Source organism: Rhinopithecus bieti, unplaced genomic scaffold (genome assembly GCF_001698545.2).
Source record: "Rhinopithecus bieti isolate Rb0 unplaced genomic scaffold, ASM169854v2 scaffold_56641, whole genome shotgun sequence".
Lineage (NCBI taxonomy): Eukaryota > Metazoa > Chordata > Mammalia > Primates > Cercopithecidae > Rhinopithecus > Rhinopithecus bieti.
In genome coordinates this window covers 315,575-330,502 of record NW_016822034.1, presented here as the reverse complement: position 1 = coordinate 330,502, position 14,928 = coordinate 315,575, and the positions used below count along the sequence as shown (strand labels likewise).

The 14,928-nt window shown below is 49.0% G+C and overlaps 1 protein-coding gene across 3 annotated transcripts in view; it reads left to right on the top strand.

Moving 5' to 3' along the window:
• Nucleotides 1–14,928, top strand: part of FAM234A (family with sequence similarity 234 member A) — a 42,522-nt gene that overhangs the window by 15,537 nt on the left and 12,057 nt on the right. For all 3 annotated transcript variants that reach the window (XM_017860753.1, XM_017860752.1, XM_017860751.1), the window contains exons 2-3: nt 5,940–6,061; nt 9,758–10,058. In XM_017860753.1, coding sequence (XP_017716242.1) covers nt 9,791–10,058 — 268 coding nt within the window. In that variant the 5' untranslated portion in view covers nt 5,940–6,061; nt 9,758–9,790. The remainder of the gene's footprint in view (nt 1–5,939; nt 6,062–9,757; nt 10,059–14,928) is intronic.

Here is a 14,928-nt window from a genome sequence, read left to right as displayed (position 1 = left end):
CAAGGCTGCAGTGAGCCATTATTGTACCACTTCATTCCAGCCTGGACAACACAGCAAGACCCTATGTCAAAAAAAAAAGTTTTCATCAAATTCTGCAATTAAAAAAATTAGAAAATATCTATTTTCCTTTTTTTTTTTTTTTTTCCTGAGATGGAGTCTCACCCTGTAACCCAGGCTGGAGTGCAAATGGTGTGATCTCAGCTCACTGCAACTTCCGCCTTCTGGGTTCAAGCAGTACTCCCACCTCAGCCTCCCAAGTAGCTGGGATTACAGGTGTGCACCACCATGCACGACTAATTTTGTATTTTTAGTAGAGATGGGGTTTCTCCATGTTGGTCAGGCTGGTCTCGAACTCCTGACCTCAGGTGATCCTCCCGCCTCAGCTTCCCACTGTGGTGGAATTATAGGCGTGAGCCACCATGCCTGACCTAGACCACCTATTTTCATTTTTATTTTTCATTTTTTAAATATTTTCTTTCTTTCATTTTTTTGACCACCTATTTTCAAAATATTAAATTGCTTCTTTTTTTTTTTTTTGAGACAAAGTCTCACTCTGTCTCCCAGGCTGGAGTACAGTGGCATGATCTTGGCTCACTACAAGCTCTACCTCCCAGGTTCACTCTAGTTTCCTGTCTCAGCCTCCCGAGTAGCTGGGACTACAGGCGCCTGCCACCACGGCCGGGTAATTTTTTTGTATTTTTAGTAGAGATAGCATTTCACCTTGTTAGCCAGGATGGTCTCGATCTCCTGACCTCGTGATCCACCCGCCTTGGCCTCCCAAAGTGCTGGGATTACAGGTGTGAGCCACCGCGCCGGCCTTGAATTGCTTTTTATTTGTCTATTTGTGGTGATGATTTTATTCGTTGTGATGATTTTATTCTGCCCTTCCTGGAGTACATATACTTTTCCTAATTAAAAAGCAATTAGAGGCTGGGCGCGGTGGCTCAGCACAGCCACCGCCCCACCCCACAGTGGTAGGGAGTTCAAGACCAGCCTGACCAACATGGAGAAACCCCATCCCTACTAAAAATACAAAATTAGCCTGACGTGGTAGCACATGCCCGTAATCCCAGCTACTCAGGAGGCTGATGCAGGAGAATCGCTTGAAACCGGGAGGCGGATATTGCAGTGAGCCAAGATCGCGCCATTGCACTCCAGCCCGGGCAACAGTGCAGGACTCTGTGTCAAAATAAAAAAAAAGCAATTAGAATGAGACTTTTGTTTTTATTTTCTGTTCTCTGTGACTCAGTATACTTCTTAGAGAAAGAACCCTTGGAGAAAAGAGAGAGACCCGTTACTTCCTTTCGGAATGGACTGTGGTATTCCTGTCCCACCCCCGCCAAAATGTTAATGAGCTGTGCAAACTGATGCTGGATTTCTTTGTTCTTCCTCCTTATCAGAGTTTCCACTCAGGACTGGGTAGCCTGTGGACTCCCTGGAGGACAGACAGGTGTGGCAGTCTCAGTGGCCTAGAGTGGATGGCTGGTTTACTGACAGTCCTTTTTTTTTGAGACAGAGTCTTGGTCTGTTGCCCAGGCTGGAGTGCAGTAGTAGTCTTGCCTCACTGCATCCTCTGCCTCCCAGGCCGAGGTGATTCTCGTGCTTCAGCCTTCCCAGTACCTGAGATTACAGGCAGACGCCACCATACCCACCCAGTTTTGTATTTTTAGTAGAGACAGGATTTCACCACGTTGGCCAGCCTGGTCTTGAACTCCTGTTCTCAAGTGATCTGTCTACCTCGGCCTCCCAAAATGCTGGGATTATAGGCATGAGTCACCACGGGCTTACTGATAGTTCTGTAGGCCAGGGGAGTCATCTGTTTGAATAACCATATATGGGGTATTGTGTTTATCTTTCTTCAAGTTATTCTTGGTGTCAGGTCTTTTTTTTTTTTTTTTTTGAGTCTCACTCTGTCACCCAGGCTGGAGTGCAATGGCACGATCTCGGCTCACGGCAACCTCTGCCTCCCAGGTTCAAGCGATTCTCCTGCCTCAGCCTCCTTAGTAGCTGGGATTACTGATGCGCACCACCACGCCCGGTTAATTTTTTGTATTTTTAGTAGAAATGGGGTTTCACCATGTTGGCCAGGCTGGTCTCGAACTCCTGACCTGGCGATCTACCCACCTCGGCCTCGCAAAGTGCTGGGATTACAGGCGTGAGCTACCATGCCCAGCTAGTGTCAGGTCTTTTACCTTAATTAATACATATCATATTGACAAATTTTCTTTTCCTAGCCCTCACTTTCTTTTTGAAACAGGGTCTCGCTCTGTTGCCCAAACTGGAATGTAATGATAGTGATCACAGCTCACTGCAGCCTCAACTTCTTGGGCTCAAGCTCACCTCCCACCTCAGCCTCCCAGGTAGCTGTGACTACAAGCGCGTGCCACTACTGTGGCATTTGTCCTGATGTGTCTATGAGTGAGACTGAGCGTGTTTCCCTTGGGCACTGACCACTGGAGTGTGCTCTTCGGTGAACTGCCCAGTTACGAATTCGTTTCCTGTGTCCCCGCTGGGGTCCTTGCCTTTCTTTTGTGGGTTTGTGAAATCCCCAGGAATATTTATCCTGGTTTGTTCTGTTTGGCTGACAAGGTAACAATCTTTTGGCTTCCCCGGCCGCGTTGGAAGAATTGTCTCGGGCCACGCGTGAGGTACACTCACACTGACGGTAGCTGATGAGATCTCCGAATGTTTTCAGAAAGTTGATGAATTTGTGTTAGGCCACACTGGGCCAAGGGTTGGACAAGCTTGGGTTAGACATTTCAGAGTATACTTAGTCCCATCAGTGTTTTTCTGAATGATTTCCACCTTTGGGGTCATGCTTTCAAGACTTTCCCTAACCAAGGTTACATAAACATTCTCTTCTATTTCCTTTTAGTTCAATGTTTGTTAAAAATAATGTTTACATTTTTGGCCAGACATGGTGGCTCACACCTGTAATCCCTGCACTTTGAGAGGCTGAGGTGGGCAGATCATGAGGTCAGCAGTTCTAGACTAGCCTGACCAACATGGTGAAACCCCGTCTCTACTAAAAATACACACATTAGCCAGGTGTGGTGGCAGGTACCTGTGGTCCCAGCTACTTGGGAGGCTGAGTGAACCTCTGCCTCCCAAGTTCAAGCAGTTCTCCTGCCTCAGCCTCCTGATGATTGATGGGTGTTTTGTTTTTTGGTTTTGTTTTTTTTTTGAGATAGGAGTCTCGCTCTGTTGCCCAGGCTGGAGTGCAGTGGCGTGATATTGGCTCACTGCAACCTCTGCCTCCCGGGTTCAAGCGATTTTCCTGTCTCAGCCTCCTGAGTAGCTGGGATTATAGGCGCACGCCACCATACCCAGCTAATTTTTGTACTTTAGTAGAGATGGGGTTTCACCATGTTGTTTAGGCTGGTCTTGAACTGCTGAGTTCGTGATCCGCCTGCCTCGGCCTCCCGAAGTGCTGGTATTACAGGCGCAAACCACCACGCCTGGTTGCTTGGTGTTTTTTTAATTGATTGATTGGTGGTTTTGTTGGGTTTTTTATTGATGTTTTGTTTTGTTTTGAGACAGAGCTTCGCTCTGTGTCACCAGGCTGGAGAGCAGTGACATGATCATAGTTCATTGCAGCCTCAGCCTCCTGAGTTCAAGTGGCCCTCCCACCTCACCTTCCTGGGTGGGTAATACCACAGGCGTGTGCTCCCACACCTGGCTGATTTTTTTTTCTTTCTTTTTAGAAAAAGGGTCTCGGCATGTTGCCCAGGCTGGTCTTGAACAGAGCTCAAGCTATCCATGCACCTCGGCCTTGCAAAGTGCTGGGATTACAGACATGAGACACCACTCCCAGCCTTATTAATGATTTTTTTTTTTTTTTTTTAAGAGAAGTCTCGCTCTTGTCGCTCAGGCTTGAGTGCAATGGCTCAATCTTGGCTCACTGCAGCCTCCGCCTCCCAGGTTCAAACAATTCTCCTGCCCCTGCCTCCCAAGTAGCCTGCCACCATGCCTGGCTAATTTTTGTATTTTCTAGTAGAGACTGGTTTCACCATGTTGGCCAGCCTGTTCTCAAACTCCTGACCTCAGGTGATCCAGCCGCCTCAGCTTCCCCAAGTGCTGGGATTATAGGCATGAGCCACCGCACCCGGCCTTATTAATGATTTTTAAACCAGTTTCTGACAAACTCTTTTGATCTTAGATCAGTCTGTGTTTTTCACAAATGCCTCAACAGCTGGCTCACAGTTTTAGAAACCCGTGTTTGTCAGTTAAAATGATGATCCTCCCCAAAATGTTCAGTGCTATTTTCTGTCCTGACCTGGGTTCACCCAAGTGGTAGGAGAGTCCCCATGGAGGCAGCACGGGGCCTGACTATCTGGGAACCCTCCCAGAGTAGAACCCAGTGCTGGGCTCAGGTGGGTGCTCATCTGGTTAAGTCAGTTTTACCCGCATTGTTTTGCATCTTTGCGTCCTGTAGTGGGGCTTTGCCTTCTGAAGCCTCTGCTTCTGTCTTCCCTCACGTGTGTGATATGTTGTATTTCATTCTGCTCTGCAGGTGAGGACACTGGCCCAATTGTAGGTACTCACAGGACACAGATGACCCAGATCCCCAACTGTGTTACTAGTGAGGGTTTAGAGAGTTTTTTCCCTTTGTCCTTCTAAATCGTGTTACCGAGGTGGCCCGGCGTGGGGGATATGTTTGTCCTCTCAGCCAGGCTCTCCAATTCAAAAGGCAGGAATTGAGAAAATGACAGTACTTTCTCTGTCCCTGCCACAGAATGCCCAGTTTGGTCTGATTTAACATGACCAATCATGCAGTAGAGATAAGAGAGTAGTTTGAATTTTATTTTTCCTTTAATTTTTAGAGGCCACCTTATAACTCAGCCATTCTAGTCACATTTTTTTCATATAGAGTGTGTACTTCATATACTCCATGCTTGTCCACACAGGGAATACTTCTGGAAGGACCCATGTGAAACCAGTATCAAGCTTCCCCTCTTGAGCCTGGGAGCCACAAGATGACAGGAGATTTACCCTTTTATACTTTTTAAGTTTTGTGGGTTTTTTTGAAACAGTGTCTTGTTCTGTTGCCCAGGCTGGAATGCAGTGGCATGGTCATGACTTACTGCAGCCTTGACCTCCCGGGCTCAAGCAATCCTCCTGCCTCAGCCTCCTGAGTAGTTGGGACGACAGATGCCCAGCACCACACCTGGCTGATTTTTTTATTTTTGGTGGAGATGAAGTGTTCCCGTGTTGCACAGGCTGGTCTCAAACTCCCGGGCCCGAGCGACCTGGCTGCCTCTGCCCCCAAAGTACTGGGATTACAGATGTGAGCCACCGCCCCCAGCCCTCGTAAACGTTGTGTATATATATATATATATATATTACTGATGTTTTTAAAATTATAAACCCAAACTACATTAATAGGAATTGTCTTGCAGGGTCCCTTGGTCATAGCTTAGATGTTACAAGAATGATTAAGAAAAGGAGCGATGGAATTTACTAGCTTGAGGTCTGCATTTGGATTGAGTTTACTAAGCTTGCTGTGAACTCCAAGGAACAGAAAACCCAGCATGCAGATCAGGTGGCATCTTCAGAGGAAGAGGGCCTTTCCCCTTTGCCTTGCTTCCAGGCTGGCTGTGGGGGTGGAGTCTCCCCCTTGAGGGTCAGGAGATGTCTGGCCATCATCTGGTAGAGTGGGATGAACCAAACAAGGGCAGACTTCTCAGCCTGTGATTCTCTGCTTGGCTGCACCCTGGAGTCAGCTGGAGAGTGCCAGCAGCCGCTCCTGACTGGGACCCCACGCCCAGAGTGGCCAACTGAGTCCTTCTGGAGTGTGCGTCGGGAGTGCGAACGCTGTCAAGTTATTTTCATGTGGAGCCGCCGCTGAGAATCGTGTCTTTGGAAGGATCTAAGTTCCTCACCTGACACCTTCGCAGGCTGCCTGAGCTGCACTTTACAAGTAGCTTTATGATCCCTAGGTCCACCTGGTCTTACGAAGGCACAGATTCCCTGTCCACAGCTCACAACCAGATGCACCAGCAGGAGTCAACATCGAGCACGTCCTCCGGGCAGCACGTCCTCTGGGCACTCCCACGACCAGGTAGGTCGGGACTCGTGGGCCCATGGATGGATGGGTCGTGTTTTCAGATTCCTGATGGTGGTGGTTGATGCCCCTCCTTGAGAAGTGCTTTCTCACACGTTTTCTTCGAAGCTCTGGCTCACAGCAGATGAGGACAGCTGAGGCTCAGAGCTCAAATTTCTTGGCTGCAATTTTAAAGCTCTTAAGTTTAAAGCCTTAAAGATAGAAATCCAGAATTGTAGCATTCTGGTTCTCACTCCATTTTCTTTCCTTTGCCAAAGGAATCTATGTTTTAAACATTTCACACATCCCTTCCTTGGGAACATAGTGGCTAGATTTGCTGAACAAATGGCCGTCTCCTCTTCTTCAAGCCCTGGCCCCAGCCCCTCAGGCTCTGGCAATGAGACACTCCTACGTTCTGTTGCTGCCTTTTCCCTAGTTACCTTTTCTAGACAACCCATGCCCTGCCCTCCCCACCCCCATGCCAGCTGCTTGGGTTTAATGAGGTCCTTGGTCATGACTCACTGTTTGATTTTCCGTGGTCTAACTCATTGCCTTTGATAAGCACACCTTTTCGGACTTCGAAGATGTGAAAACTTAAGCCTCAGCACACTTAGGAGAATGCACACATTTTTTTTTTTTTATTGTGGCAAAATATACATAACATAAAATTTGCCATTAGTAACATTTGGTATAATCCCAGCATTTTATAACCATCACTACTGTTTTCATCATCCCACACAGAAACCCCACAGTGCATAGCAGTCACTCCCACCTCTCCCTGTTCCCAGCACCTGGCATCCACGAGTCTACTTCCTGCCTCTATGAATTTGCCTGTTCTGGGCATTTCGTAGAACTGGAATCACACCACAGGTGACCTTTGTGTCCTAGTTATTTCATTTAGCATAATTTTATAACGTGTCAGAATTTTCTTTTTTTTTTTTTTTAATGTTTGTTTTTTGAGACAGAGTCTCACTCTGTCGCCCAGGCTGAAGTGCCGTGGCCGGATCTCCACTCACTGCAAACTCTGCCTCCCGGGTTCACGCCATTCTCCTGCCTCAGCCTCCCGAGTAGCTGAGACTACAGGCGCCCGCCACCTCGCCCGGCTAGTTTCTTGTATTTTTTAATAGAGATGGGGTTTCACCGTGTTAGCCAGGATGGTCTCGATTCTCCTGACCTCGTGATCCGCCCGTCTCGGCCTCCCGAAGTGCTGGGATTACAGGCTTGAGCCACCGCGCCCGGCCCAGAATTTTATTTCTTACTGTGGCTGAAAAACACACCACTGCATTATGGTGCAATTGTATTATGGATGGGACACATTTTGTTTCTCCATTCATATGTTTTTTTTTTGGTTTTTGGTTTTTGGTTTTTGTTTTTTGAGAAGGAGTCTCCCTCTGTTGCCCAGGTTGGAGTGCAGTGGCACAGTCTGGGCTCACTGCAGCCTCCACCTCTCAGGTTCAAGTGATTCTCCTGTCTGAGCCTCCCGAGTAGCTGGGATTACAGGTGCCTGTCACCATGCCCGGCTAGTTTTTTTGTATTTTTAGTAGAGACGGCTTTCACCATATTGGCCAGGCTGGTCTCAAACTCCTGACCTCGTGATCTGCCTGCCTCGGCCTCCCAAAGTGCTGGGATTACAGGCGTGAGCCACCATGCCTAGCCAGGTTTTTTTTTTTAAGAGATGGGGTCTAGGCCGGGCGCATGTCTGGCTAATTTTTGTATTTTTAGTAGAGATGGGGTTTTCAGTATGTTGGCCAGGATGGTCTCAATCTCTTGACCTTGTGATTTGCCTGCCTCAGCCTCCCAAAGTGCTGGGATTACAGGCGTGAGCCACCGTGCCCGGCCGGAAAGTCTCTTTTTTATTTATTTATTTATTTATTTTTTTGAAACGGAGTCTCGCTCTGCCGCCCAGGCTGGAGTGCGGTGGCCGGATCTCCGCTCACTGCAAACTCCGCCTCCCGGGTTCACGCCATTCTCCTGCCTCAGCCTCAAAAAGGCAGATCCTCAAAAAGTCAAACCTAGAACTACCATATTCTCCAGCAAGTCCAGTCCTAGGTGTACACCCACAAGAATTAAAAAAAGAGACTTTGGCCGGGCGCGGTGGCTCACGCCTGTCATCCCAGCACTTTGGGAGGCCGAGACGGGCGGATCACGAGGTCAGGAGATCGAGACCATCCTGGCTAACACGGTGAAACCCCGTCTCTACTAAAAAATACAAAAAACCAGCCGGGCGAGGTGGCGGGCGCCTGTAGTCCCAGCTACTCGGGAGGCTGAGGCAGGAGAATGGCGGGAACCCGGGAGGCGGAGCTTGCAGTGAGCTGAGATCCGGCCACTGCACTCCAGCCTGGGTGACAGAGCGAGACTCCGGCTCAAAAAAAAAAACAAAAAAAACAAAAGCCAGCGGTCCCTTATCTGTCTGTTTTCCTGACCCTTCCCCAGAGGGTGCGGCTTTCAGCTCAGCACTTCCTTGTGTTCCTTCGCTGAGCTCCGCACGCCCTCTTTCAGCTTTCACCCCTCTCTTTGTTGTGAACTGTTGACTTCCTTTTTGGGTAGATGACGATTTTACCTCAAATCTGCCCGATCATGTCCAATCTCTCAGTATGATGTGTTAGGACATCGGTTTGGCTGTTTAAAAGGGACCAAAATAACAAAAGTCTTGCCTGAGACAAAATGGAAGTTTGTTTTTTTCTCGTTTTATACAGTCGAAGCAGCTCAGGCTGGGTGGTGGTGGTTGGCAGATATCAGAGGCCCTGTGCCTTTCCCATCTTCAAATGTGTTTTCCGTTTTTGTTTCTAAGACGGCAACTGCCAGTTTCCCCACCACATCCACCCCGGGTCCAGCCAGCCGGAACCAGAGCAAGGAGAGGGCATGTTTTTCCCCTCAGAGTCGGGGCTCTGAAGTTACGCCGAGCAGAGCTCACTCCACACAGCCGTCCCCGTCCTCCCCTGTGGACTTCTGTTTGAACATATTTTTTTCTAGTTAGTCTGTGCTTATCCATGAACATATTTTATTAAAAATTATTAGGTAGTGTTTGAATGTTTACTGTGTATCAGATGATCTTATAAGTGCTTTCTATGCATTTAATTATTTAATCCTTAGAATAGGCTTCTAAAGTAGATATTTCTTTTACAGATAAGGAAACGAGGCACAGTTCAGTGAAAGCGTATGTCCTGGTCACACAGCTAGAGAGGCACCAGGCTGCCCGCCCAGAGCCCATCTTCACCCTGGGGCTTTGAATGTTGAATCTGGGGCTCTCCAGGGAGCCCGTGAGTGCGCACCTGGGTCACCTTTTCCATCCCCGCTTGAGGCCGGTAGAAGGTGACTCAGATGTGCTCGGAGGCCGAGTAGGTGGGGCTTAGTGAACTTGCAGGGTGTGGGTTGCAGCGTCCGCACCCCTGGCCCAGCACTGCCCTGGAGCTCCTTCAGCCTTTCCTGGGTTCGGCAGGCAGGAAGCACCAGCGTGTTCAGGATGAAAATAGTTCCTGCTTGCTGGCTCTACACAGCGAATTCGGCTTTCCACATTAATTAGAGACCTCCTTAAGTATAATTTGTTAAGACTGACACCCTAAACATTTATTTAGTTTGTATTTACTGGGCTGACGGCCCATAGTTACAGCTGCAGCCAGCTCCCCAAGAAGCTGACAGCAGCAGAGCCCTCTGTGCTGCGGCTTTGTGCCGTGGGACTGCTAGCCTTGCTGACCTCCTGCTTTATTGACACAGTGACCGGGAGTTAAACTTTGCGGTGTGCCCGTGATGTTGGACCACCAGGACTTAGAAGCCGAAGTCCACCCCTTGAAAAATGAAGAAAGAAAATCGCAGGAACATCTGGGAAACCCATCGAAAAATGAGGATAACTTGAAACGCACACCTCCACAGTCCCGGCTCTCCCGATGCCGAACGGTGGCGTTTTTTCTTTCATTGTTTCTCTGCCTTTTTGTGGTGTTTGTTGTCTCATTCGTCATCCCGTGTCCAGACCGGCCAGCGTCACAGCGAATGTGGAGGATCGACTACAATGCCGCTGGTGAGCCTGGCTTCCCCGCCCACTGGAGTCCAAAGCAGCTCTTCCCAGGGGGTGGGGTGGGGGCAGAACTGTGTCTGTGAGTCTAGAATTGGCCTTGAAGCAGTGAGTCAACCCCAAGTGGCTGCCAGTTCTCTGTCCAAGGTTTTCCTGGAATTTTAGGGAGCCATAGAGCAGCCTTTTTGTTTTATTTTTTGAGACAGAATTTCTCTCTTGTTGCCGAGGCTGGAGTGCAATGGCACGATCTCATCTCACCGCAACCTCTGCCTCTGGAGTTCAAGTGATTCTCCTGCCTCAGCCTCCCAAGTAGCTGTATTTACAGGGGTGCAGCACCACGCCCAGCTAATTTTGTATATTTAATGGAGATTGGGTTTCTCCATGTTGGTCAGGCTGGTTTCGAACACCTGACCTCAGGTGATCTGCCCACCTCGGCCTCCCAAAGTGCTGGGATTAGAGGCGTGAGCCACCGTGCCCAGCCGAGCAGCTTTGAAATAAACATAGAAACGCTGCCAGGGAAGCATTGTGGCTGGCTCTTGGTTATCCCTTTTTTTTTTTTTTTTTTTAGGTAGAGTTTTGCTCTTGTTGCCCAGGCTGGAGTGCAATGGTGCCATCTCCGCTCACCGCAACCTCCGCCTGCTGGGTTCAAGCAATTCTCCTGCCTCAGCCTCCCCACTAGCTGGAATTACAGGCATGTGGCACCACACCTGGTTAATTTTGTATTTTTAGTAGAGACGAGGTTTCTCCATGTTGGTCAGGCTGGTCTCGAACTCTACCTCAGGTGATCTGCCCACCTCAGCTTCCCAAAGTGCTGGGATTACAGGCATGAGCCACTGTGTCTGGCCTTGGTTCTCCCTTTTTTTTTTTTTTTTTGAGACAGAGTCTCGCTCTGTCACCCAGGCTGGAGTGCAGCGGCACAATCTCAGCTCACTGCAAGCTCCGCCTCGTGGGTTCCCACCATTCTTCTGCCTCAGCCTCCCGATTAGCTGGGACTACACCCAGCTACAGGTGCCCGCCACCACGCCCAGCTAATTTTTTGTATTTTTAGTAGACACGGGGTTTCACCGTGTTAGCCAGGATGGTCTCAATCTCCTGACCTTGTGATCTGCCTGCCTTGGCCTCCCAAAGTGCTGGGATTACAGGCTTGAGCCACCACACCCAACTGGTTCTCCCTTCTTTAGCCTCCCAAACTCATCTCCCGTTTTCAGGAAGGATGAGTTGGGTAAATAAAAGTAGCCCATTTGGGTACTTTTCTAAATTAAAAAATTTAATGAAACAGAGCTTCTGGGTGAAAGATACAGAAAAGCTGTCATAAAATGTGAAAAACATGCAACAGCTTGTGTGGTCCAGTCTGGCTAGGATGCCCCAGCTCACATCCTGGTTAGTGAAAGGAAAGCTTTCATTCCTGTCTCATGAACTTGCCATTCTGGAGTCTTAGCCGTTATAAAAAGCAATGGAATCAGCCTTAGTCAGGACATTCTGCTTCTGGCAGAACAGTGGCTGCAGTCACCCATGTCAGTGGGCGTGAGCACTGGCAGCCTCAGTGTTTCCTGCCACAGACTTCAGGGCTTCTCCAGTGCCATCAATAGGATTTGTTGTTGCAACCTCACTTAGGGTCAGTTTGTGTTCAAAATATACATGTATTTTTTGAGAGAGTCTTGATGTGTCGCCCAGGCTGAAGTGCAGTGGCACAATCTTGGCTCAATGCAAGCTCTGCCTCCCAGGTTCACACCATTCTCCTGCCCCAGCCTCCCGAGTAGCTGGGATTACAGGCGCCCGCCACCATGCCCAGCTACTTTTTTGTATTTTTTAGTAGAGACAGGGTTTCACCATGTTAGCCAGGATGGTCTCAATCTCCTGGCCTCGTGATCCGCCCGTCTTGGCCTCCCGAAGTGCTGGGATTAGAGGCGTGAGCCACCACGCTGGCCTTCTTTTTTTTTTTTTTTGAGATGGAGTCTTGCTTTGTCACCCAGGCTGGAGTGCAGTGGTGTGATGTCCGCTCACTGCAAGCTCCGCCTCCCAGATTCACACCATTCTCCTGCCTCAGCCTCCCAAGTAGCTGGGACTACAGGCGCCCGCCACCACGCCCGGCTAATTTTTTGTGTTTTTAGTAGAGACGGGGTTTCACTGTGTTCGCCAGGATGGTCTCGATCTCCTGACCTAGCGATCCACCCGCCTTGGCCTCCCAAAGTGCTGGGATTACAGGCATGAGCCACTGCGCCCGGCCAGTCGGCCTTATTTTTTATTTTATATTTTTTTGAGATGGAGTCTCTCTCTGTCACCCAGGATGGAGTACAATGGCGCAGTCTCGGCTCACTGCAAGCTCCGCCTCCCGGGTTCACGCCTTTCTCCTGCCTCAGCCTCCTGAGTAGCTGGGACTACAGGTGCCCACCGTCACGCCCAGTTAATTTTGTGTATTTTTTTTTTNTTTTTTTTTTTTTTTTTTTTTTTTTTTGAGATGGAGTGTGGCTCTTGTTGCTGAGGCTGGAGTATAATGGCATGATCTTGGCTCACGGCAACCTCCGCTTCCCAGGTTCAAGCCGTTCTCCTGCCTCAGCTTCCTTAGTTGCTGGGATTACAAGCATGTGCCACCATGCCTGGCTAATTTTGTATTTTTAGTAGAGACAGGATTTCTCCATGTTGGTCAGACTGGTCTCGAACTCCCAACTTCAGGTGATCCTCCTGCCTTGGTCGCCCAAAGTTCTGGGATTGTAGGCGTGAGCCAATGGGCCTAGCCTAATTTTTGTATTCTTTTTTATTTTTTTTAATTTAAATTTAAATTTTTTTTTGAGAAGGAGTCTTGCTCTATTGCCCAGGCTGGAGTGCAGTGGTGCAGTCTTGGCTCACTGCAAGCCCGGCCTCCCAGGTTCATGCTATTCTCCTGCCTCAGCCTCCGGAGTAGCTGGGACTACAGGTGCCCACAGTGCTGGGATTACAGGCATGAGCCAGCATGCCTGGCCAATTTTTGTATTCTTAGTAGAAATGGGGTTTTACCATGTTGGCCAGGCTGTTCTTGAACTTTTTTTTTTTTTTTTAAAGAGATGGTGTCTTGCTCTGTCGCCCAGGCTGGAGTGCAGTGACATGAGCTCAGCTCACTGCAAGCCCTGCCTCCCAGGTTCAAACGATTCTCGTGCCTCAGCCTCCTGAGTAGCTGGGATTACAGGCACACACCACCACACCCAGCTAACTTTTTGTATTTTTAGTAGAGACAGGGTTTTACACATTGGCCAGGATGGTCTCAAGCTCCTGACCTCGTTATCCACCTGCCTCGGCCTCCCAACGTGCTGGGATTACAGGCGTGAGCCACCGCGCCTGGCCCTAATTTTGTACTTTTAGTAAAGATGGGGTTTTACCATGTTGGCCAGGCTGCTCTTGAACTCCTGATTTCAAGTGATCCTCCTCTCTCAGCCTCCCAGCATGTTGGGATTACAGGCGTAAGTCACCACACCTGGCCCAATTGAGTGATTAGTAGTCAATTTATAGAGTTATGTAGCTGTCAGTACAATTCCGTTTTAGAATATTTCCATCATCCCTAAAAGATTCCTGAAGAGGCTGGGCACAGACCCCATCTCTACAAAAAAATAAAAAAATCAGCCAGGCGTGGTGGCATGCAGCTGTGGTCCCAGCTACTGGGGAGGCGGAGGTAAGAGTATCACTTACATCTGGAAGGTTGAGGCTGCTGTAAGCTGTGATTGTGCCACGCACTCCAGCCTGGGTGACAGAGAGAGACCCTGTCTCAAAAAAAGAAAGTTCCTCATTACCTTTATCATCACTCCCTGTTCCCTCCTCTCCTAGCCCTGGGCAACCTAGTCTTCTGTCTCCAAAGATGAGTCTTTTTTTTTTTTTTTTTTAGACACAGTTTTGCTCTTGTTGCCCAGGCTGGAGTGGAATGGCATGATCTCGGCTCACCGCAACCTCTGCCTCCTGGGTTCAAGTGATTCTCTGCCTCAGCCTCCCAAAAGTAGCTGGGATTACAGGCATGCGCCACCACGCCCGGCTAATTTTGTGTTTTTAGTAGAGATGGGGTTTCTCCATGTTGGTGAGGCTGGTCTCGAACTCCCGACCTCAGGTGACCCACCCACCTTGGCCTCCCAACGTGCTGGGATTACAGGCGTGAGCCACCGCGCCCGGCCTCTAGACGTTTCTTAGAAGTGAAATCCTACAGTGTGTGCCTTTGGAGCGTGACTTCCTTCACTTGGTGTGACGCTTCGCTGTTGGTTTGCCTCGTGGTCTGTGTCTTTCCGTGGCTCAGCAGTGCTCGGGGGGCTGCTGGCTGCGGTCACCTGCATCGCTCGCTCCCGATTGGGGCTCTAATGAGTAATTCAGCCGTGAACATTCACGTGCAGTTCTTCGTGTGCATGTGTTTTCATTTCTCTTGGGTAGATCGCTAGGAATGGAATTGCTGAACCCTATGGTAAGTTTATGTTTAACTTTCTGAGGAGCTGACAAGCTGTTTCTAAAGCAGCTGCACCGTGTGACCATTTTACCTTCCGGCTACAATGCTGAGGAGGCCTTCAGTCTCTCCGGTCCTTGCCAACACTTGTGTCTGTCCTTTTTGTTGCACTCATGCTGGTGGGTGTGAATTAGAATCTCCCAGTGACTAAAAATGTTGGGTCCGTCTCTTCATGTGAGTTTTAGCCATTCTTGGATCTGCTTTGTTGAATGTCTGTTCAAGTCTTTTGCCCATTTTTAAAAATTAAAAAAGAAACTTTTTTTTTTTTTTGAGACTTTTGGTCTTCTACCCCCAGGCTGGAGTGCAATGGTGCGATCCTGGCTCACTGCAACCTCTGCCTCCCGGGTTCAAGCGATTCTCCTGCCTCAGCCTCCCAAGTAGCTGGGATTACGGGCACAAGCTACCACACCTGGCTAATTTTTT